This window comes from Conger conger, chromosome 10, assembly GCF_963514075.1.
Source record: "Conger conger chromosome 10, fConCon1.1, whole genome shotgun sequence".
In the NCBI taxonomy this organism is placed as follows: domain Eukaryota; kingdom Metazoa; phylum Chordata; class Actinopteri; order Anguilliformes; family Congridae; genus Conger; species Conger conger.
The window spans coordinates 45,918,857-45,942,768 of record NC_083769.1 but is presented as its reverse complement, the minus strand read 5'-3'; the positions used below and the strand labels follow the sequence as shown (position 1 = coordinate 45,942,768).

Genomic DNA, 23,912 nt, shown 5'->3' with positions numbered 1-23,912 from the left:
CAACAGAACTCTCTCCTCAGAGAGCAACAATTGAAATATTATTCAGTAACAGAACCAGCTGAAATTCAAGTAATTTTACCAAGGTGCATACAAAAACAAGACAGTTATTTTATGCCATTAACTGCCATTAAATAGTTGGGTCTATAAAAAAAATAATAAAAAGAGAAAACAATATATAATAGTTCACTGCGACCCACTACAAAGTAATTAGGAGCCACATTTTTAGTGTTTTCACTCTTTTGGGAGGAAAATTTCCTTTTTCTCATGATAGGCCTTAGCTCCTACAAAGAAGGCGAGCTTGCCCTCTTTGCGTGCACGCTCCACTTGTGGCCATAACTGACTGCGCTTCATTCGATCTTCTGGTGAGAGATCCTCTTTGAAATGCAGCTTTTCTTCCTCAAGGAACTCGTTGTTTTTGGCTGCCCTCCAGACGCTATCGCGAAAGTGTCTCATTGTAAATTGTACGATGACTCCTCTACGTTTGCCATCTTGTCGTGGCTTTCTAACACGGTGGACGCTATCGATTACATCTGGGAGTTTTCTTTTACAGTAAGGCGCTATCGTTTGGCAGATTCTGTATTACCTTCTCTCTAATGTCCTCCCCCTTCACTTCGGAAATGGCAGACAATCGCAAGTTCCAGCACCGTTTATAGCGTGGAAGATCAAGAACGCGTCTTTTCTTCCGAGCTGCTCACTCTCGTGTTTGTATGAGCAATCTTGTCTCTCATGCTTTTGATTTCCTCGAAAATGTAATTAACAGAGCCCTGTAGAGTTTCAATACTCGATTGAAGGCCATCACTGTTTTGCAATTGTTTTGTGATATATATTATTTTTGTTTTATTTTTGGTCCATGGTACCTCTAGGTTCTGAGTCTGCTGTAGTGTTTCTCAGCCCAGAGCAGCCGCTTGACGTGTATCTCTCGGCTGGGCCCGTTGAGGGGGTTCCAGCCGTACTCTGGCGAGAGCACTCTGCTGGGCTTGTTGAGCCAGAAGTACTTGTTGAGGTGGCTCTCGTCGTGCCACAGAGCCTCCACCCCCTTCCTCTTGTCCGTCATTATGTCCCGGTGACAGCTCTCGGTCAGGTTCGCCACGGACTCCCACGTGCCCCCGAACACGGCCGCGTGGTAGTACAGGTCCCCAGTCTCCATGCAGGCCGTGGAGTTGGGGTTGCGGTCGTAGGTGTACCTTACCTTGGGGGTGTTGTAGAAGGAGGAGTGCTGCAGGGCAACCGACTCCCCGAGTGCCTCCGAGCCGAAGCGACCGGCAAAGACCATGTCCACGTCCAGGCAGAAGACGTACCGGTGGCCGTGACGGATGCGTGTCTGGACGGCGTCTGCGAGGGTCTCCATGCGCATCATGGAGATGTCCTCCCAGCGCTCGTGCCTCTTGATCTTGATGATCTCCAGGGCCCGGCCAGTCTTCAGCTGGAGCCCCGGCACGTTCTCTGGGGCGTCGGTGAACACGTAGTACGTCACCGGTAAACCCTCCATGAAGTGGAGTTCCGCTGAGGACAGCAGATCCATCAGGTACGCTTCCAGATATCTGTTAAAAAGGCACACAGAAATACACAGTAGAGTGTTATGTATGCAGTGTCGGAAGTTCCTAATTTCTCTTAGAATAGTTACCCGCCATCTTCTGACACACTGAAAAACCCATCTATTAAAACTGCAACCTGGGCCCATAAGACAACCCCATCCCTCTCCCCCCAACATTATCAAATATTAATATTATGAGCAGCCTATTAGGCGCCGGTACATAACTAGGACTGGGATGGTTGGTGGTTCAATACCCAGTCAAGACCTTAGAATTACCAACCTGACCAACTGACATTTTTGACACAAATTTTTATTCATAAATATGTTGTTTATAGGGCATATATGTCTGAGGTTTTACACAAAATAGCTTTTTAAAGGTATGAAAAAATGCTCGATTTAATAGGCATCTGCTTGTAGCCCATTCGCTTTGGAATATTTGAAGCTCCATATCTCAAAACCACTCAGAATACAGATAGAAGCTTGTACTTCTAAGGTCAAGCAGTGTAGCCATGAACCCTGACTTGTCCCCTGCTTAGTCTAATCAACTGTACGTCACTTTGGATGAAAGCGTCAGCTAAACAGCAAATTATTTATATTATCAAACTCTTTCCAACAACTTTTGTTCAATAATCTCATTGATCCCTCACGTATTTCAGTCCTCCATCAGTTGATTTTTCTTATTTTGATTCAGGATCAAGCCAGTAAAATAATTCAATTAATTGCAGCAAACACCTGTGTTAATCATTCAATTCCCACTGAATTTGGTGCATAGGATGAATTAAAGCAAGCTGTGCTGCATTGTGTTCAACAAATCAGCAATAATTTAAAATGTCCGCCAAGAACTTGTATTTATCAACGTTCACTGCCACCACCTCCGCTATAGATTTAAGAAGGTGCAAACAAGCTTGTGTTCTGCTCTGAATGGTGTGATATCATGGGCTCCGTCAGGGGAAGACACTAGATTCAGCTCAACGGGTGGACTTGCGGACAGCAGACAGGAGAGGCCCGAACGTGTCACAAACAGCACTCACCTCCCGACGGCGAACACAGTCAGTGCCACAGAGGTGCCCATTTTTTGGTGATACTTGTCGTAGGTGTCAGGATCAAACATCCCGTCCCACAAAATGGGAGCTCCCCAGTCCGTCGATGTCGTCACATCGGTTCGGGAGCTGAGAAGAGGGACAAAATGGGGGGGGGGAGGGTAATATTGACATGGCATCATTCTGTAACCTGGATAATATTTCAGCACTGAGCTTGTCTGTGTGGTCACAAGGTTATATATATGAAGATAACATTGCCCACACCTCACTCCAAGGTGACCCTATGTTTTGTTGAAATTGGCAGCGTATTTGGTACGCTGGGTCTTTCCGTTTCCGCACTAAAGAAACTGAATGATCCAGATGATGGCACCGATGTTTTCTACCTGTCTGAATAAAGCAAAGAATACCACCTTACCTGTTCACTATAAAGGAACTGCTCAGGATCACCGGTTAATAAATAACAAGCATCATTACGTTCAACAAATAACGGCTGAACACACACACAGTACTGTTCATGTGACTCACCTGAGATCCAGGGAGGTGTCTACATGGTCTCCAGGTTCTGGCTTTGCAGCAGGAGGAAGCTGATATTTCCTCAGAGGGCTTTCAGAAAACCTGAATATTACAACAGATACGTTTGCTTCATCAAATTTCAAACTTCAAAATATAAGGCACATCTTATAGTTTTCCCTGATGACTTTTTCCTCCAACATTTTATGTTTGTAATTAGTTACATGTAAGTTCGTTCCCCTTTAAGACACAACTAAAAGGTTGCCTGGTAAAGGATAGGAAATCAGTATTGTTTCAGAGGAACAAACAGGAAGACACACTTAAGAGGCAGGTCTGCAAGGCTCTGTAGGAGATGCACCTTGAAAGATAAGCTGAAACAGTTTGCCGAGCACTAGCTTCCACGATTATGACGTATACGACAGTGAAAATACAGAAGCAATACAATTTTATCGTAATTTTTAAACATATACTTTCAGATGCGTTCATATGGTTATGAAAAATGGACCAAATTCAGGAAAAAGTGAATTTTGATTTTACCTTGTCTTTAAGAACAAAAAATAAAGTATTCCTCATACAAAAATAAATTGCCTTTCAAAAACAAAGTGCAAACTGCTTTACACGAGTGTACAACTGCTGCTACGTGGTAATGTCCAGCAGTACTGGTGTATGTAGCTGCAATATGCTAACCTAAGAGATTCAATGAAATAATAAAATGTATGCGCCATCTCAGAATGACCCGAGATATGCAATGCTGTCCACTGATTTTGTGAGAGATGTTTCGAGAATCACATTACAGCAACAGAACGAAACAGCAACAAAAATAAATAAATAAAATGGGATACAGTACACTGAAAAATTTACAATTAAATAAATTAGTGAAAGTGTGCACATTGTCACTCTATTCTGTAATGTGACATTTTGATTCTTTAGCTCAGGCTGTTTCTGTTTAAGGGTGGCACGGATGGTGCAGTGGGTAGCACTGCCGCCTCACAGCAAGGAGGTCCTGGGTTCGAATCCCCGTCGGCCGGGGCCTCTCTGTGCGGAGTTTGCATGTTCTCCCCGTGTCTGCGTGGGTTTCCTCCGGGTACTCCGGTTTCCTCCCACAGTCCAAAGACATGCAGATTAGGCTGATTGGAGAGTCTAAATTGCCCGTAGGTGTGAGTGAATGGTGTGCGCGCCCTGCGATGGACTGGCGACCTGTCCAGGGTGTATTCCTGCCTTTCGCCCAATGTATGCTGGGATAGGCTCCAGCCCCCCTGCGACCCTGATCAGGATAAGCGGGTTCAGATAATGGATGGATGGATGGATGTTCCTGTTTATTCTTGCATGGTGAAGGAGACATTCCTACCTCACAAACACCATGAACAGTAACAGAAGAGTAAACAATATGCCGAGTCCCAAACAGTTTTTCAGTCTGAAAAAGAAGAAAGATTTAATCAAAGGATTGTGAGGCATTATATTGCATAACGTACATTCACAATAGTAGCCAATATTGCTTGTGCTGTGTTATTGTGTCATATGTGTGTGTTATGGATTAAATGTGTAAAAAGAATCATTTTGCTTGTGAAATCAGTGTCATATGAAAAGCAACAATGTTGCCCGTGCAAAACAATTAAAAGTATGCATGAATTTAATAAATAACTGCAAATCTACAACCAGCAGGTAAAAATGTGCATTCCTGTCAAATCAGAATATCAAATCAGGTTTTTAAAACAACAAAACGTTCAGAAACAAAATTATATTTTTCAACTTCAACCAAATCCAAAAGAGGAAAAAAGAAAAGTGCAACAGAAATAAAGAAATAAACATTTATTTCAACAGAAACGGTGGTGCGTTGAGCATCCTGTTGCAAACCTAGACAAACTGACTGATGTAGTACGGTTTGCTCCTACGGTGTCTGAGAAGGTATTTACAGCATAGAACTACGTCATTATTGATTTGAAAATGATGAGAAAAATATTTAGATGTCGGCTGCCGCTTGGTTTCTTTCTGAACAGTGGTTTGCTTTGGCTAAATTTAGATGTATAAATATGATATCTTCAAATTAAAGTGTAAAATCACAGTCTGTATGATTTAAAAGTAAAAAAATTTGACCTAACACACCGAGAATGGTATGAGCAGTTCCAAAATAAAGGAAATATGGTTTCCAGAATTATAATTTTTTTAATTGCAGCAATACAATTCGGGTATTATTTTGAATTTTACTTGTTAATCATATTTAGAGGGCAAATTCCAAATATTTTTCCCCAGATGAGATTGGTGAATCTTACATAAATGGCAAATGGTTGTCATTCATATAGCACCTTTATCCAAAGCGCTGTACAATTGATGCTTTTCATACACACACTCACACAGCGACGGCGATTGGCTGCCATGCAAGGCGCCGACCAGCTCGTCAGGAGCATTTGGGGGTTAGGTGTCTTGCTCAAGGACACTTCGACACAGCCCAGGCAGGGGATCGAACCGGCAACCCTCCGACTGCCAGACGACTGCTCTTACTGCCTGAGCCATGTTGCCCCCATACTTACATAATTCCCCAATAATTCAATATGTACGTATTCAGTGCCTACTACATCATTCTGAAATAAAGCTTGTATGCTGAGAATTTCATTTAAATTGTGCACAAAAGCATATCCAAGCAATCTGGGCTATTTGAGGCTACATCCCTAAAGAGCATCACAACCCCAGTGGGAATAGCATCTGTAACTATAGCAAATTCCTCCAGGTTAACTGGGGTATTAAACATCCATAAGAATTCAGAAATTCTAAAAAGCTGGTTCACCAACATTATTTAAATATAAAATGTCCCTGTTATTCCTTATACAGAGCAGTATTTGGACAGTGGTACAATTGCTATCCTATTGCCTCTGTACTCCAGCAGGTTGGATTCAAAATGAAACGGTGAATATGAGGTTAAAGAGACCACTGTCACGTGTAATTTGAGGATATTTACATCCATATTGGGTGATCCGTGAGGGAATCACATCAATTTTTATCCATAGTCCCTCCATTTTAGCGGACCAAAGTAATTGAACAGTTGGCTTATCGGCCGTTTCTTATTAGTCGAGTGTATTCGCTTCTTTGGTGCAGGCATGGAAAAGTAATTCACCCAATATGGATGCATATACCATCAAATTAAAGGTGAAAGTCAGAACAACAGACATTGCACCACTGTCCAAATACATACATACTACACTTTATAATAGCTGGGAAGAAAATTGTGTTTATAGATTGAACAAAAAAAGAAGCAATTATTTGTGAAAGTTGGACAATTCCATTAAGTATATTTTGAATCTGATTCACATACCGCAGGGTCACGTCGTGTTTATAGAAAAATGCAATCTTAATCTGATTGTACGATCATATTTACACAAATGCGATTCACCAGAAACCATAAAAACTTTTTTTTGTTGTTCCCTCGCTCCAAGTAGACAATGTGTGACCACTGAAAACTGGATGTGATCGCAGAATCATGTACAGTCGCCTTAGAGAAATTCTACCAAGGTCGTCTGTTGAAGACGTTTCACTCACCTCCTTGTACCGACCTTCGAGATGAAGTTCATTTGAGGCTGCGAAGATAAAAACTGAAATACTTAATCAGATACAGGATAATTTTGGAAACAGAAGGTAAAATATCACGCGAACTGATATAAATAAAACATCCTACAACAGTCATTACCACAAATCCACAAGTTGTAGTAGACATGTGTTTTCAATCTCTGACTCCTTGAGTCTGGAACTTTCTGGGCTGGCCCAGAGATCCTGTGAAAAAAGAGATACGTAGTTCCCCCAGAGACTACTGATTCAGGTTTCGAAATATCTATCTGTTTAGCAAACACGGGGGAAAAAACACAATTCTGCCACATCTTAAGGCGGAAATGACCTAATAATTCTATATAGGCTCGCTCGGAGTCCTAAATACGTAGCTATACGTATACATACATACGTATGTATTGCAACTTTAGAGCAGAAAACAAATGGGAAGATTTTCAAAACGAAAAAATATAGAACAGCAAACAAAGTACACATAAGCGGTAGGAAATAATGCAGGAATCAGTTATCACCGTCAGTCAATCCTGTGTGGCATGTTCAGGCAATTTAAATATGGTGAACGTTTCATCTGAAGGGATTCTGTGTAAAGTATTGCCGAAGATTGTTCCACAACAACGGGAGCTTATTGCATCACCAGGGCCCAGTAGGGTTTTTCAAAACTGTTAATCTCTAGATTAAAATCTCATTAAGATCTCTTCAGATCAGAATTAACCAGATTTTGAAATAGTGTTTTTGCTATCCCAGATAAAATTGATGTTCTAGGTTCTGTCTCCGTTTTTCAAATAATTTTCAGATAGAATCATTCTGATCGAGATAGCACAAGATCCGATTTACAGAATCCAGACAAGCATTATTTGGATACAGCGCGCCACCATCTGTTGGTCAAAATAATGCAACGTTTCATTAAGACAGGAGTTTGTATATTACTCATATTCACCTATTTGAATCATCAATACAAAAGACAAAGGCAAAAAAGTCAGTCTAATTTCAGAATTCAATGTAATAAATACATTTTATTGCAGGTCCATGTGGATGCTGGTATAGCATGTTCTGAGGAACTGTGAAAATCTTGTTTTTGCAGCAATTATTTTAGAACAGAGAACAATATACTTTCAAATAAAATATCCCAAGGCATTTACACATTTGTAAGGCTTGCAGTTTTCTTCCGACAACTTTTATTTTTGTGGGGTTCTTCTGGAAAATACTTTATTGGCCATTTAGAATCAATACTGTTTTATAGAAGGATTTGTGTTCATAATAATGTGCAAGGATTGGATCCAATTCATGCATCCCACATCAACCTTGAATCCATCCTGAGTCCACCCTTTCAGTGGGATCAAGACGAGCATGATTTTCCATATCAAAACTATCCTAATCTCCTCCTTCAAACACCCCAAAACAATATTTGATCTAGATTCTAGGTAGGATTTAATATCCCAATTTTTATTGTCAGGATCACATATTCAAGTTTTGAAATACCCAGTTTTGGAATTTCATCCCATCTGATTATTGAAATCAAATCCAAAAATGTTTTTGAATACTGGCCCACGCGGAATATTTCACAAAAAGGGTTACCTGAGTACAGGTAAAACCCGGAACATGTCTTTTGACTTCAGTCCCGTGTTCCAGATTTGGGAGGGCTCAAGGTTTTACTCAGTTATTCAGGCCAATTCTGCTTCATGAGACAGGGCCCCAGTTGTACGAAACCACACATTTACGTAGACACACAAAGGGCCTCCTGACGGAACTTCAACAAGCATATTTTGTGGCGAGTGTGGCTGGATTATCCTTCTGGATTTTATGATTTCCTCAATATTAGCCTATATCTTTGACCCACAATAGACAAAGCTGTATGTCACATGAATACACATTTTAATCCAGATTTCTGTGAATAAATAAAATGAGACATTTATATCAGTTTGCATTTATTAAACAAGAAAAAAGATTTTTTGTCATTTTATTTTTCGCTTGGCTTTTACACAAACTCGGTTCTGTCTTAATTAATCTTTATGATACAACAATGCAAGTTAAAGGAAAAAATATTTTAATCGCTAGACCTATATAATCATTTAATATAGAAAATTGGTTAACAGTTAATATATTGAATATTTACAGAATATTTCGTGCTAAGAAATTAAAATGTAGTACAGTACTTGATACAGGACAACACCAGTAAAATAAAATGTGGTCATACAACAACAATAATTAAGGCTTAAATGTGTATAAAAAATAACAAATCAAATATTAATATTCAGACGGAGTGAAAGGATTTAAATAGACAAGGTTTTGTTTTAATACATAAACAATGTAAACATAACAAACATAAACAATGTTTTTAATGAGAAATCCAAAACTGGTATTCTCTCTTAAAATGACTTAAAATATAAGAAGGGCATAAGTATTGTCGAGGACCCGGCCCTAGGCCCCCCTGATGAGAGATTGACAGAAGATGGGTTAGGCAGGAATGCATTGTTAACCCCTCGCACACGCCGTTGAGGTGGTAGTAAGAACGCCCGTAAGAGGAAAAATATGCGGTTCAGAGCTAATGAGCAGCCCTAATTGTCAGCAGAGGAGTCTGAAGTCGGGGGACTTAGATTTAGGGTACTAAGGAGCAAGGCTAAAGGTCTGACTGAGGCCATGCATAGAATGAGTTCCAGTATGACCTTGGAGGAGATTCAACATGCTGAGCGAGCAGTCGGGGAATACCCCAACCCTACAGGGGAGGAGCATAATGCCTGGTTAAAGCAAAAAGATGAGGAAAACAATATAGATGATGGTGAAATGATAATCTGGTAATTTATTGGATAGATTCAAAGGACTGACTGTAGAGGAGTTGGGTGATGAATTACACTCGGCTATTAATTGGATGTCCTTTGTAGATTTCTTAAGGCGCCACAAGAAAGTGCACCTGAAGAATGTATTGAGATGGTGGAAACTCCCTATTGGAGGGGTATATGACATCAAAGTTTGGAGAGAGTCCAAGGAGAGATTATGACAAGTGAGGCAGATAAAAGTGATGAATATGCTCATTAAAAAAAGTCGCATAAGAGATAAGTGTCTTCCCACTCGGCATACTGGGGACATTTCTTATCAAAAAAGGTACACTTTTATACAAGTTTAAGGATATATAAGGAGTGAGCTTTTAGACGTTAGAGTAGCCTCTTAGAATTTCGCTTCACAAGATATCTACGGGGCGGCACGGATGGTGCAGTGGGTAGCACTGCCGCCTCACAGCAAGGAGGTCCTGGGTTCGAATCCCCGTCGGCCGGGGCCTCTCTGTGCGGAGTTTGCATGTTCTCCCCGTGTCTGCGTGGGTTTCTTCCGGGTACTCCGGTTTCCTCCCACAGTCCAAAGACATGCACGTTAGGCTGATTGGAGAGTCTAAATTGCCCGTAGGTATGAGTGTGTGAGTGAATGGTGTGTGTGCCCTGCGATAGACTGGCGACCTGTCCAGGGTGTATTCCTGCCTTTCGCCCAATGTATGCTGGGATAGGCTCCAGCCCCCTGCGATCCTGATCAGGATAAGCGGGTTCAGATAATGGATGGATGGAAGATATCTACGGGCTGTTGAAGAAAGAGCAATGCAGAACAACTATAATCAAGCTTGAGTGGTAATTATAATCTATATCACTTGTAGAAGTAGGAAAAGTAGCACATAGAAGTTATAAGTTTCCGTTCATTTTTATGTCTTTTCTTTTTCAGTAAGATACTATATAAGGTAGAAAAAATGTAGAGAAGTTTTAGAGTGGGGATGCACATAATATTCTAGGAATGGTTTCTTTTAACTTCCAGAAGGGGGAGCTATAGGATAAGGTAAAGGCCAAAGAGGATGGATATTTGAGGGGTGTACCTTGAATTTAACATCTGGTGGAAAGGTGAATTAGAAAGAGCAAAAGGGGTTATATGAACCTTGTATGTGATTAGCAAACTGAAAGATGATATTTAACCTGTCAGCTGTATAACTCTATTCTTTTGATTATAATAAAGTATATCTGACTATAATCATATGTGAAAAAGGTTCTTTTAGAGGAATACAGTGAATACAGGAAATCATATACCAGATTTGCATCACACCCCTTCACTTCGAGACTGGGCTGGAAGTTCAGTAGAACTTACCAGGGTTCCAGGACGTTCGAAGTACTTAAAGGAAAAGAGAGTTCTGGTAAGTTCTACTGAACTTCCAGCCCAGTCTCGAAGTGAAGGGGTGTGATGCAAATCTGGTATATGATTTCAGTAGAACTCACCAGGGCTCCAGGACGTTCGAAATACTTAAAGGAAAAGAGAGTTCGTCCCCGAGACACCTCCTCGTGGGGTACTGCTCGTGGGAATGTGAGGTCTGAGCTCGGCAAGGGGTCCGTAGCTCACGACAATTTATTCATAACATAGATGTACGGTTTCCCCACTTACTCCATAAAGGGAGAGAGACAGTGACGAGGCAGGGTATGTTGTAGTCGGCATTAGGATACTGAGTCCAGAAAATAGCCAGGCAGCTTATATTTATTTTGTATTTATTTTTTTAAAAGCTATTTTGACATGTATACATGCCAAGGTTCCATCCCTACACCCTGGAGTTCGACCCAGTATATTTCGCAATATATTTCTTCTGTCAAACAATGCAGGCATGTGCCACTGAAGCCGGGGGACACATTTCCTGTCCGATTCTAGTCATTCAGAGCGATGGTAATATTGTTAGACTTGACAATTTTGGATCCGGGTTTTTACAAACTTCACCGTACACACTGCACCTTATAGCATAGGAAAGGTTAGCAAATTTGGTGAAGAGGCGTTTCACACGGTTGCAACAGTGAAGAAGCAGGAAGACGCATTAGCGTTAAATCATCAGCTTTCAAATAATTTTTTCAAGTCATAATTAACTTTTTTTTAATTCTTTTTTTTTTTAACGTAGTACAAAGGAAGGACTTTTAAACAAATGTGGTAATTCCATAAACTTCTGTATGGTGCCAACATCATGTCACAAAACACCTAACTGGTTGGTAATGTTATATGACATTCAAGCTACAAAGTAGTATCGTAAATGTTATTTTTTTCAACGTAAGGTTGTTGCTTCTGAACTACTTTTGATTTATGTGCCTCTTTGGAGCAAGTTCTCCACTCCTTATGCATCCTAACTGTCTTTCAAAATATTCTCACAGTTCAATAGGACAGGGCACATATGACTCACAGTTCAGCAGCCACTGGGAAAGAGATCAGGAGAGGGTGTGCGAAAAATCGGCAAGAAACACACCACACAGCGGGGAAAACAAAACCACACAATGTACTTTGGACTTAATAAGGATGTTTGTTTTTGTCAAGGTGTCAGTCACATCAAATAATCTTTCAGTATTTTATTGTGTTATAGTCCTCTGAAAAAAATGTAAACTTGTTTTCAGACAAAAGGGAGAGTTTGTGGAAACAAGAAGGTGCTGGATTTATTGGTGAGATGCTGAGTATTCTGCTGAATTCATAATTGTTGTGGGGTCACTCCAGTTGGTGATCATGATCCTGTCAAATGCAGTATGTAGGTGTGACGATACCAATTGTGACTTTTGAACGATGAGATAAGCTTCGATAAACCAGGTGCAACATGAAAGATATGTCAGTATTTACATTTGATTTTGGTTATCCTTATCGAGTCTTGAAATTGTACCACGAGTATATTGTGTGGCTTTGTTTTCCCCGCTGTGTGGTGTGTTTCTTGCCGATTTTTCGCACACCCTTGTGGGAGAGAAATATAATGTAGTACAATGTAACCTAGGATATATGTATCCAGATATGTACAATGCATATAGTTAGAAAACTGCTTAAAAAGAATAAATTGTGCTTGTGACAGATAACCAGCAAAAATGTAAGGGAGGGGTGAGTGCTCGGCCGCGGCTTCAGGAGATAAGGCAGAACACTCTCCCATTGTTGGGTGCTCTCAGGTGCTTGTTATGATAGAAAAGAATGAGGAGGAAGCGCATCCAAGGTTGGATCCTCCTTAACCAGCCTAGGAGGAACCACGGATGATAAATGTAACCTTTGTAGTTACTGTAGCAGTGCGTTAATTTCAAAACAAATGTTATATGACTTAAGGAGCAGAGGTGGGCCCAGGAGTACAACGTGTGGTGGAAAAGTACTGAAACACTGTATGATGATTGGCTTTCACCATAATGTATTCATGTGATAAACTTCGGATGTGTAATGGTATAAGAATAGACTGCTAAAATCTAGAGTGTTTTCTCACATTGGTGTGAGGCATTCTCCGTGCTTTGTTTTAGGGTTAATAAAGTTTGTATTATTATTATTGAAACTCTCCTTGCTGTGAAAGAACTGGGTTCTTTTAAACGGAAAAGGTTGCTTGCAAGACGTCCCTCCTTGGAATTTCCCCCACAGTAACTTGGCGTAGTCGGCAGGATCTCTAACTCATTTCTGTTTCAGAAGGGTCTGAGTCTCAACAGTCCGGGACTGGAAAGGGATTGGCAGGATCTCTAACTGCTGTCTGAGAGGGAGCGACCCGAGATCCGGTTCCCTAAAACGAAGACCGCCTTCGGGGGGGAGAAAGCGATACGAGATCCGAATACTGAGGAAGGAGAAAGACTGAGCGGCAACCCCACAGCAACGAGAACGAGAATTGGGCAGACTATTGTCGTGAGCCACGGACCCCTTGCCGAGCTCAGACCTCACGTTCCCACGAGCAGTACCCCACGAGGAGGTGTCTCGGGGACGAACTCAAGTACTCCGAACGTCCTGGAGCCCTGGTAAGTTCTACTGAACTTCCAGCCCAGTCTCGAAGTGAAGGGTGTGATGCAAATCTGGTATTCGATGTCCTGTATTCAATGTATTCCTCTAAAGAATCTTTATCACATATGATTATAGTAAGATATACTTTATTATAATCAATCAAAAGAATAGAGTTATACAGATTACAGTGTACATATCATCTTTTGCAGTTTGCTGATCACATGCAAGTTACATATACCCCTTTAGCTCTTTCTAAGTTACCTTTCCACCTATGATGTTTAAAAATCAAGGTACACCCCTCAAATATCCATCATCCTCTTTGGCCTTTACCTTATCTTATGGCTCCCCCTTCACGGAGATAAAAGCTACTGAACTTCCATTAATACAATGGGTACGAACACCCCTAAAGTCTACTACTTATTTATATCGTATATAGTATCTTACTAAAAAATAAAAGACATAAAAATAAAAGGAAACTTATAATGTATTAGTTCTATGTATTACTTTTCCTACTTCTACAAGTAATATAGATTATAATTACCACCCATGTCCTAAATATAGCCATCTCGTTTTCTGCGGGATTTGATCCCTCCTCCTTGCTGTTGATGAGCTCTTTGAACAGCTGCATTGGTTTGGGAATCTGGGGCAGGATCAGGACCCAGACTTTCGAAAGACGTGACTTTGCACTTCGTACTTCTCCTGCCTGTTGTATGGGATGTGCACTGGTATGTCTTCGAACACGTCGGGGGTTTTGCAGTGCAGCCGCAGCATATGCCTCTCCTCACTGACACTGAGGTTAGGGGGGGAGGCTTCAGGTTCTTGCGTGGGTCCAGCAGGAAGGTGTTCTGTAGCGTGGAGGAACCCCGCGTCCCGTCTGTTGGCCTCCAGGTGCAGTTCACGGCTCCAAGCATGTCGTAAAAGCCCTTTAACTCTTTCACCAGCTTTTCTGTATGATGAGGGATGCGCATGAACACCTCTTCGACATCAGTCCCGCTGCCACAACTCTTGGGCTAAGTCAGCACCGCGTACATCACTCTGTTCTCCATTTCCAGATCCCGGAGTGGCGCGCAGAGGGAGTGCGCCACTCCGGCTTGACTACAGCTGTCTTGCGTTGCTCTCTCTTCAACAGCTCGTAGATATCTTGTGAGGCAAAATTCTAAGATCCCATCCTAAGGTCTAAAAGCTTATTCCTTATATATCTTTTTTGCATACAAAAGTTTACCTTTTTGATAAGAAATGTCCCCAATATTTCAAGCGGGAAGACATTTATCTCTTATGTAACTTGTTTTTTAATGATCATATTAATTATTTCTGTTTTTCCAATTGTCATTTTCTCATACCTCAAAATAAATTTCCCCAATATTTTATCTCATGTGCCCCTCCGGTTTGGCAATTTCCACCATCTTAATATACGAGTGGAAAAACACTAGCTCTTATGTAATTTTTTAATGAACCTATTCATCACTGGTATTTGTCTCCCTGTCATAATCTCTCCTTGGACTCTCTCCAAACTTTGACTTCATACAAGCCAGAAGTTAGTGCCCTCCACCATCTCAACACACTCTTCAGGTGCCCCTCTCCGCGGCGCCTTAAGGGATCTACAAAGGACATCCAGCCAATAGCTGAGTGTAAATCATCCACCAACTCTTCTATAGTCAGTCCTTTGAATCCATTCGATAAATTATTTGTGCTATAATCAGGAAGGCCCTTGAAGCCTCTTAATATTCTTTCGGTATTGACATCCCTTCCGTTTTCCTTATTTTTTTCTTTAGCCAGGCATTGTGCCCCTCCCCTGTAGGGTTGGGGTATTCTCAGTCAGAACTTTAACCTTGGTCCTTAAAACCCTAAATCTAAGTCCCCCGACTTCAGACTCCTCTACTGACAAGTATGGCTGCTCATTATCTGTGAACCACATATTTTTCTTCTTACGGGCGTTCTTACTACCACCTCGATGGCGTGTGCGAGGGGTTAACAATGCATTCCTTTCTAACCCATCCCCCGTCAATCTCTCATCGGGGGGCCTAGGGCCGGGTCCTCGACACTACACCGGGTGTAGGGCATGCCTATGCGTTGGCGAATGCACCGGTCCGGGACCGGAGATCTCGTAAGGCCTTAAAGACTCATTTCAGGTTGGTACCTTTCTGTAATTGTTAAAATGGGGAATAGTTGCGGGAAGGAGCTAAATGTGGGCTGTAATCAATTTACAGGACCCCTAGGAATAATGTGGAACCAACACGGACCACCAGCCGTGGAAGGTTTAAAAATTTGGCAAGAACATGGGTTTCCTTTAAATGGCACATTTCCAACACAGAGGTTAGAGGATGTTAGAAAGAATATGGAAAGTTGTACTTAGAAAATACATTTTTGTAAAAAAAAAAAGGAATTAAGGGGATTTGAGTTATGGGAACGAGAGGCACGTGAAAGGCAGGCGAGACAACAAAGAAATAATGGAAAAAAAGGGGGAAACTCAGCTGGGGCGAGTGGGAAAAGCACACCCTGTTTATATTCCTCACTAACCGTGTTAAAACATTCCGAGGTTGACACGGACCTGGACTGCCCGGTGCCCCGTCCACCTCCCCACGCACCTCCACCGCACCAGCCAGCCCCGGTCCCCAACACCCCGACGACACCGCCTGCTCCAGCCCCGACTCTGCCATCGCCACCACGCCTACAGACTCCTGGAAGAGGGACCCCTCAGCCACCAACGATGACACCCTCCACCAGCCCCAGGATCACCCTGTGGGACCAACCAGACACCGAATCCCCCACGGACCACACCAGATCGGGATTACAGTATCAGCCACGGAAAAACTACCCGTGTGCAATACCACACTGTCAGTTCCCTGCCACGGGAACTGCAGCAGACAGAGCCCCTGTCTGTGCCTCACACACCGCAGAGGCATGGGAACGCCACTATGGATTAAAAGACATTCCAGAAGGAGAAAGGAATAAAGAAAAGACAACAAAGAAAAACAGCAGATGCAAATGGTACAAGTAACTGACCTCCAACTCAAACAGCTGAAGAGTCAGCAGCCAGCTAGAGGAAGAGGCAGAGGACGTGGAAGGGGGAGAGGAAGAGGCAGAGGACGTGGAAGGGGGAGAGGAAGAGGCAGAGGACGTGGAAGGGGGAGAGGAAGAGGCAGAGGACATGGAAGGGAGAGAGGAAGAGGGGCTGGAAGAAGCGGTGACAGAAACGGCCCTTGTTATGTCTGCGGAGAAGAAGGACATTGGGCACGAGACTGTCCCAGGAAATACAAAGGACAGGGCGGAGGAGACCAAAGACTGGGCGAAAGAGGTGGGCAAGAATGGCAACGCGCCCCACGGGGCCGGGGCACAGTGAATCATCCTGATCAGTTCGACGAACATGATTGAATGGGTGGGGGGAAAGGTGGATGGGGCATGCGGCAGACGGGTGAGTCCATATTAATGCTGATAAAATGCAAACCAGGAGATTTACCATATTGGACATTAAAAGTAAATGGGAAAGACATGACCTTTATGGTCGATTCTGGGGTCGGTAATAAGTAAGAATGCATGGAAAGGGGCGCAGCCAGCAATGTCTGGAAGACGCATACATACCGTGAATGCGGGGGGCCGTTCTGTTCTATTTTCACTGAGCTGCTGCCTACTGTTAGGTAAAAGGTAAACACTCCTGGCACAGGTCCCAGAACAACTCTACAGCATCAGCGGGATTATTGGCAGGTGCCAAACCGCTGGAAGTCTCCCCAAAGTCATCTTACAGGCCATGCAAACGGCAATATCCTCTTCGACCAGAGGCCGAGGAGGGTATTACGCCAGTGTTTGAAGAACTATTAAAAGGAGGAATTATTGTGCCATGTACAGGTTCCCCATGTTCTACGCCCATACTGCCAGTACGAAAGCCTGATGGAACTTGGCGATTTGTACAAGATTTGAGGGCAGTAAATTCGGCCATAATTCCTAGAGCCCCTGTGGTGCCTAACCCCGCTACTATTATGTCCCAGATCCCGGGTGAAGCATGCTGGTTTACTGTGATCGATCCAGCATTTTTCAGTATTCCTGTAGCTCAGGAATCGCAACCATGGTTTGCATTTACATTTCAAGGGAAACAATATACGTGGACTCGAATGCCACAGGGCTACATTGAAAGCTCTGCTGTTTACTCTGCCGCACTAAGTGAATGTTGGGAAGGATTCACTTTTCCCCAATGAAGCAAATTGGTGCAACATGTTGATGATTTATTGGTCTGTTCAGAAACAAAACAAGATTGCACTGTAGACACTGTGGTGCTTCTCACATTCCTAGCAGAAACTGTGAATAAAATTACAATTGGTACAAGAAACAGTGCGATGTCTAGGTCATGACATTTCTAAAGACGGCCGTTCGTTGGGCTTAGAGAGAATCGAAGCGATTCTCAAAGTACCCAAACCACAGACTAAAACTCAGATGATGTCTTTTTTAGGCATGACAGGATACTGCAGATACTGGATCATGGATTATGCGCAAAGAACACAACTTTCGCAGGATATAATACATGGTAAAAAGTTAGGGTCACATGACCCCTTAGAATGGACTGAGGCGGCAGAAGCCGCATTTTTAGATCTAAAAGGGCAATTACAACTAGCCCCTACATTAGGAACACCAAATATGGACAAAGACTACTCTGATGGTACAAGAGAAGGGCGGATATATGTCCGCTGTCCTGCTCTTTGAGCATGGAGGTAAACAATGACCTGTCGGGTATTACTCAACGAGACTGGACTCAGTAATCCGGGGACTTCCCACCTGCATGCGAGCAGTTGCAGCGGCTGCTGTGGCTGTAGAAGCCGCCTGTGCTTTAGTGGCTTATCGACAGCTCACTGTCCTTGTTCCGCATGCTGTGGCAGAAATACTGCTGAAACAAAAAACCGCTCACCTTTCAGCTTCGCGCATGCTCCACTATCAACATGTATTAACAACCCTACCTAATGTTGTTGTGAAACGATGCACTGTTTTAAATCCCGCTACTCTTCTTCCCACAGAAGCAGACGGAGAACCACATGACTGTGTTGCCGTTTTTGAGGAAATCCTCACCCCCAGACCAGACCTAAAAACAGAACCCATACCATATACGGATATTGAATTTTTCATAGACGGATCCGCCTCAAAGGATCCCACAACCGGTAAAAATCATGTGGATTGCACATGATTGCACAGGATTGCATATGCAATAGTAACCGAACATACAGTACAAGAGTCTACCAGGTCACCTTTCTGCCCAAGCTGCAGAATTGTTCGCCCTTACCCGAGCGTGTCATTTGGCAAAAGGTAAAGTTGTAACAATTTACACAGACAGCTGATATGCATTTGGAGTGATACATGATTTTGATACAATTTGGATTTCTCACCAGTGCGGGAAAACCCATTCAGAATGGACCCCTGGTCAGAAATCTTCTAGATGCCATCATGCTGCCCAGATCTGTTTCCAAATGCACCGCACACACTGGGGACAACACACCCGTGGCTAGAGGAAATTCAGCAGCTGATGCGGCTGCTAAGGCAGCAGCACATGCCCCTGTGAAAACGACCCTCCAAATGTTGAATGAACAAAAAGACCCACAGCTTACAATACAAGAGAGTCAGGAAATGGCTACCGCCACAGAGAAGGCAAAATGGAAAAACAAAGGGTCAAAGGTCGATGGTCTGTTGGTGGGGAAAGCCTCAGGTAAACCTTTTCTACCCCAATGTTTGGTTCCATACTACCTGAAATTGACACATGGAAAGACCCATGTGTCAAAAGGAGGGATGGTGGCAGAAATGGAACAATATTGGGACCTCAGCGCATGTGCATTCAAAAGTCACTCACAAAATTTTTGTTCCAGATGCATCGTGTGTGCAACACACAACGCCGGAGTAGCAGTAAAAACGGAACCAGGCGCTCAACCACCAGCACAAGAGCCGTTTGAGTACTTAATGATGGATTTCATTGAACTAACCCCTTGCAGAGGCCAAAAGTATTGTTTTGTGATCATTGATATGTTTTCAAAATGGATTGAAGTGTTTCCTTGCAGACATGCAGATGCAACAACGGTGGCAAAAGCACTTATTAGGGAAATCATTCCCAGGTGGGGAATTACCGAAACGAATGTCCTCGGATCGAGATTCACATTTCTACAACAATTTGATGAAAGCATTGACCGAACTTTTCTCCATTGACATGCGGTTCCACTGCGCTTATCACCCGGCCAGTGCAGGAGCAGTGGAAAGAGCAAATGGAGAGGTCGAAAACAAGTTGACAAAAACAATGGCGGAGACAGGGCTAGATTGGATAACAGCTCTGCCCATAGTCATGTTGTCCATAAGGTCAGCGGTAAGTAAGACGACAGGATTGTCGCCCCACGAGATCATCACGGGAAGACCCATGAGAACCTCTGTGGGTCCCCCGAACACTGGGACAGATCTTGCCCTAGCGGATGATCAAATGGTACACTATTGTGTGGAATTGAATAAGGCTGCGATTTGTCTCAAAGCAGGTAAAAGCAGCACAACCAGCCACACGAGATGAACCTGGACACCAGCTGAGACCAGGAGACTGGGTGAACCTGGACACCAGCTGAGACCAGGAGACTGGGTGAACCTGGACACCAGCTGAAACCAGGAGACTGGGTGAACCTGGACACCAGCTGAGACCAGGAGACTGGGTGAACCTGGACACCAGCTGAGACCAGGAGACTGGGTGAACCTGGACACCAGCTGAAACCAGGAGACTGGGTGGTGGTGAAGGACTTCCAGAGGAAGAGGTGATGCGAACCACGGTTAGCTGAGCGCACTTCCTGGATACACGCCAGTCACTACAGGCTGTACAAACGAGGGGCTCCAGTTGGCTGATGCCTGGGAGCTGAATCCAGTGAGAGGGGAACAACTGGATGTGTGGAGCCGGGACGGGGAAGAATACAAAGCATAAACACTGTTTAGTCTGTGCGGACCAGGGTGCCTTTTTTCCTCATCCATCAGTAAAGAGAATACAAAAGTGAATTCAAGAGGTTTTTGACACTTTTGGTTCAGGATCAAAGGAGTGGCTTTTGGGACTATTGGTTGCATCCAACAGTAGTGTAAGAGTAAGATGATGCCCTAGCCCCAAAAGATCACCCCGGGTTGTGTTGTTTTGTTATTTTTATTTTGTTTTGTTGTTAGCGACACTGCGGATGTGCACCTGTCTGAAATGAGGTGGCTAACGATGTAGTGAGGCACGAAACAGGCACATTACTGTTGGATAAGCTTGCTGTGTGTGCGGCTTAGAAGCTGCAAAGCGGGGAATTATATAGAATATTTTCCCTAGTTAGTGTATGTTTATCTTATGTATCAGTAGGTTTATCTTATGCTATTCTATGTATCAGTATCTGTACTAATTTCCACTAACACAACGCTGAAGACGACACTTAAGTATGACATTTTTGCACTGAATTGTATTATTTCTTGTTTCCTTAAAACACTGGAATGTTTTTGTTTTTTTTAAGTCAAAGTGTTAGAGGGGTTGGTTAAAAGTCTCTGAGATGTGGATGAGAATGTGTAAGACAATCACGAGAGGTGTTCCAGCAACTGCCCCACACACCCTACGACGACGCAGGAGCCAAGAGCGGATGAGCAAAGCAGACAAATGTTTTTTTTTTGTTTTTTTTTCTCTCTTTGAAAATGTTATCATTCATATGACAAAGGGAGGGATTGTGGGAGAAAAATATAATGTAGTACAATGTAACCTAGGATATATGTATCCAGATATGTACAATGCATATAGTTACAAAACTCCTTAAAAAGAATAAATTGTGCCTCTTTCCCAGTGGCTGCTGAACCGTGAGTCATAAGTGCCCTGTCCTATTGAACTGTGAGAATATTTTGAAAGACAGTTAGGATACATAAGGAGTGGAGAACTTGCTCCAAAGAGGCACATAAATCAAAAGTAGTTCAGCAACAACCTTAAGTTGAAAAAATAACAATTATTATACTACTTTGTAGCTTTAATGTCATATAACATTACCAACCAGTTAGGTGTTTCGTGACATGATGTTGGCACCATACAGAAGTTTATGGAATTACCACATTTGTTTAAATGTCCTTCCTTTATACTACGTTAAAAAAAGAAAAAAGAAAAAAAAGAGTTAATTATGACTTGAAAAGATTCTTTGAAAGCTGATGATTTAACGCTAATGCGTCTTCCTGCTTCTTCATGTTGCAACCGTGTGAAACGCCTCTTCACCAAATTTGCTAACCTTTCCTATGCTATAAGGTGCAGTGTGTACGGTGAAGTTTGTAAAAACCTGGATCCAAAATTGTCAAGTCTAACAATATTACCATCGCTCTGAATGACAAGAATCGGACAGGAAATGTGTCTCCCGGCTTCAGTGGCACATGCCTGCATTGTTTGACAGAAGAAATATATTGGGAAATATACTGGGTTGAACTACAGGGTGTAGGGATGGAACCTTGGCATGTATATGTCAGGACCCTGGTGGCTGGGCTGGATTTTAGTTGGGTGGGGCTCGGTGTGCAAATGGATCCACGCTGTCGGGTTTGGGGGCGTGACGCAGCTGTTTCCTGTTTGACTAATGGAGTCAGGTTTAAAAGAAGCAGGTAAGGGGCAGACGCGAGAGAGATGCCGGGGTTGAATGTTGGATTCCGCGAACGGAATTTTAACTGGTCGATTATATTGCAGTTCGTTGTGTTTGGCTTTCTTTTTCTTTCCTTTTCCCTGTTTTGGTTTCTTTTTTTTGTTTTGTTTAGACTGTCTCCCGCATTGGCGGTGGTTAGCTGACTGACCGCCCCGGGAAATCGGGGACGCTACACGGGCGATACTGTGCGCAAGTGTGACCAGCGCTGGGCGATTCCGGTGGAGCTGCGCGGTGTGGCGCCGGACTGGTGCCGTGGCAAAGACCGCACGACTTGGTGGAGGAAAGACGCAGTGGGACTACACTCACCCTGACGAGGGCAGAGGAAACTGAGTCCTCCACGCGGCGGAAAAGCAACGGGCGGACCAGGACCGGAGCCAGCACAAGCTCACTCCCCATTGGAGGAACAGCGAGGACGCTGAGGGCGGACAGTGCGGCAGTTCCAGCGTAGTGTACAGCAGAGTGGTTCGGGGTGCAGTCCATGTATCTAAATGTGTGGTTTCATACAACTGGGGCCCTGTCTCATGAAGCAGAATTGGCCTGAATAACTGAGTAAAACCTTGAGCCCTCCCAAATCTGGACCACGGGACTGGAGTCAAAAGCCATGTTCAGGGTTTTACCTGTACCCAGGTAACCCTTTTTGTGAAATACCCCGCGTGGGCCAGTATTCAAAAACATTTTTGGATTTGATTTCAATAATCAGATGGCATTAAATTCCAAAACTGGGTATTTCAAAACTTGAATATGTGATCCTGACAATAAAAATTGGGATTAAATCCTACCTAGAATCGAGATCAAATATTGTTTTGGGGTGTTTAAAAATTTGAAGGAGGAGATTAGGATAGTTTTGATATGGAAAATCATGCTCGTCTTGATCCCACTGAAAGGGTGGACTCGGGATGGATTCAAGGTTCATGTGGGATGCATAAATTGGATCCAATCCTTGCACATTATTATGAACACAAATCCTTCTATAAAACGGTATCGATTCTAAATGGCCAATAAAGTATTTTCCAGAAGAACCCCACAAAAAAAGTTGTCTGAAGAAAACTGCAAGCCTTACAAATGTGTAAATGCCTTGGGGTATTTTATTTGAAAGTATAATCTGTTCTAAAATTGCTGCAAAAACAAGATTTTCACAGTTCCTCAGAACATGCTATACCAGAATCCACATTTACCTGCAATAAAATGCATTTATTACATTGAATTCTGAAATTAGACTGTCTTTTGTATTGATGATTCAAATAGGTGAATATGTAATATACGAACTCATGCCTGCTTGTCATAATGAAACGTTGCATTATTTTGACCAACAGATGGTGGCGCGCTGTATCCAAATAATGCTTGTCTGGATTCTGTAAACCGGATCTTGTGCTATCTCGATCAGAATGATTCTATCTGAAAATTATTTGAAAAACGGAGACAGAACCTAGAACATCAATTCTATCTCGGATAGCAAAAACACTATTTCAAAATCTGGTTAATTCTGATCTGAAGAGATCTTAATGAGATTTTAATCTCGAGATTAACAGTTTTTTGAAATGCCCTACTGGGCCCTGGCGATTTGCAATAAGCCCCCGTTGTTGTGAAAATCTTTGGCAATACTTACACAGAACCCCTTCAGCTAAAACGTTCACCATATTTAAATTGCCTGAACATGCCACACAGGATTGACTGACGGTGATAACTGATTCCTGCATTATTTCCTTTGCTGACAGTTCCTCACCGTTGCGATGCTAAATCTTGGCCACAGGTTTTATTTACAAGTGTAAACGACATTTAGCACAACTATATTTGTATGCTACGTATATGCCACTTTATTTCACTTCTGACGTATCCGATACATGCGCATATAATAAGTGGCACGTTTAAATTCTGGGCGACGCTTGCGTGAGAGAATATAGACGATGCGACACTAGGGGGAGACAGAATAAA

The 23,912-nt window shown here is 42.8% G+C and overlaps 1 protein-coding gene across 1 annotated transcript; it reads right to left on the bottom strand.

Moving 5' to 3' along the window:
- Positions 1-590: 590 nt before the first annotated feature.
- On the bottom strand, positions 591-6,849 carry LOC133139195 (alpha-1,3-galactosyltransferase 2-like). Its single transcript, XM_061258584.1, has 6 exons — positions 6,764-6,849; positions 6,616-6,653; positions 4,433-4,498; positions 3,100-3,189; positions 2,566-2,703; positions 591-1,541 (listed from the first exon to the last, which is right to left on the bottom strand). Exons 1-6 carry the CDS (start codon positions 6,788-6,790, stop codon positions 860-862), a joined length of 1,041 nt encoding a protein of 346 aa, XP_061114568.1. The 5' UTR covers positions 6,791-6,849; the 3' UTR covers positions 591-859.
- Between the last annotated feature and the right edge of the window lie 17,063 nt (positions 6,850-23,912).

Coding starts and splice junctions, on each gene's coding strand:
- LOC133139195 (XM_061258584.1), bottom strand. CDS start 6,790: ATGTCTACTACAACTTGTGGATTTGTG. Junction 6,654..6,763: donor CTACAACTTGTGGATTTGTG/GTAATGACTGTT, acceptor TTATCTTCGCAG/CCTCAAATGAACTTCATCTC. Junction 2,704..3,099: donor GACACCTCCCTGGATCTCAG/GTGAGTCACATG, acceptor CCCTCTTCTCAG/CTCCCGAACCGATGTGACGA.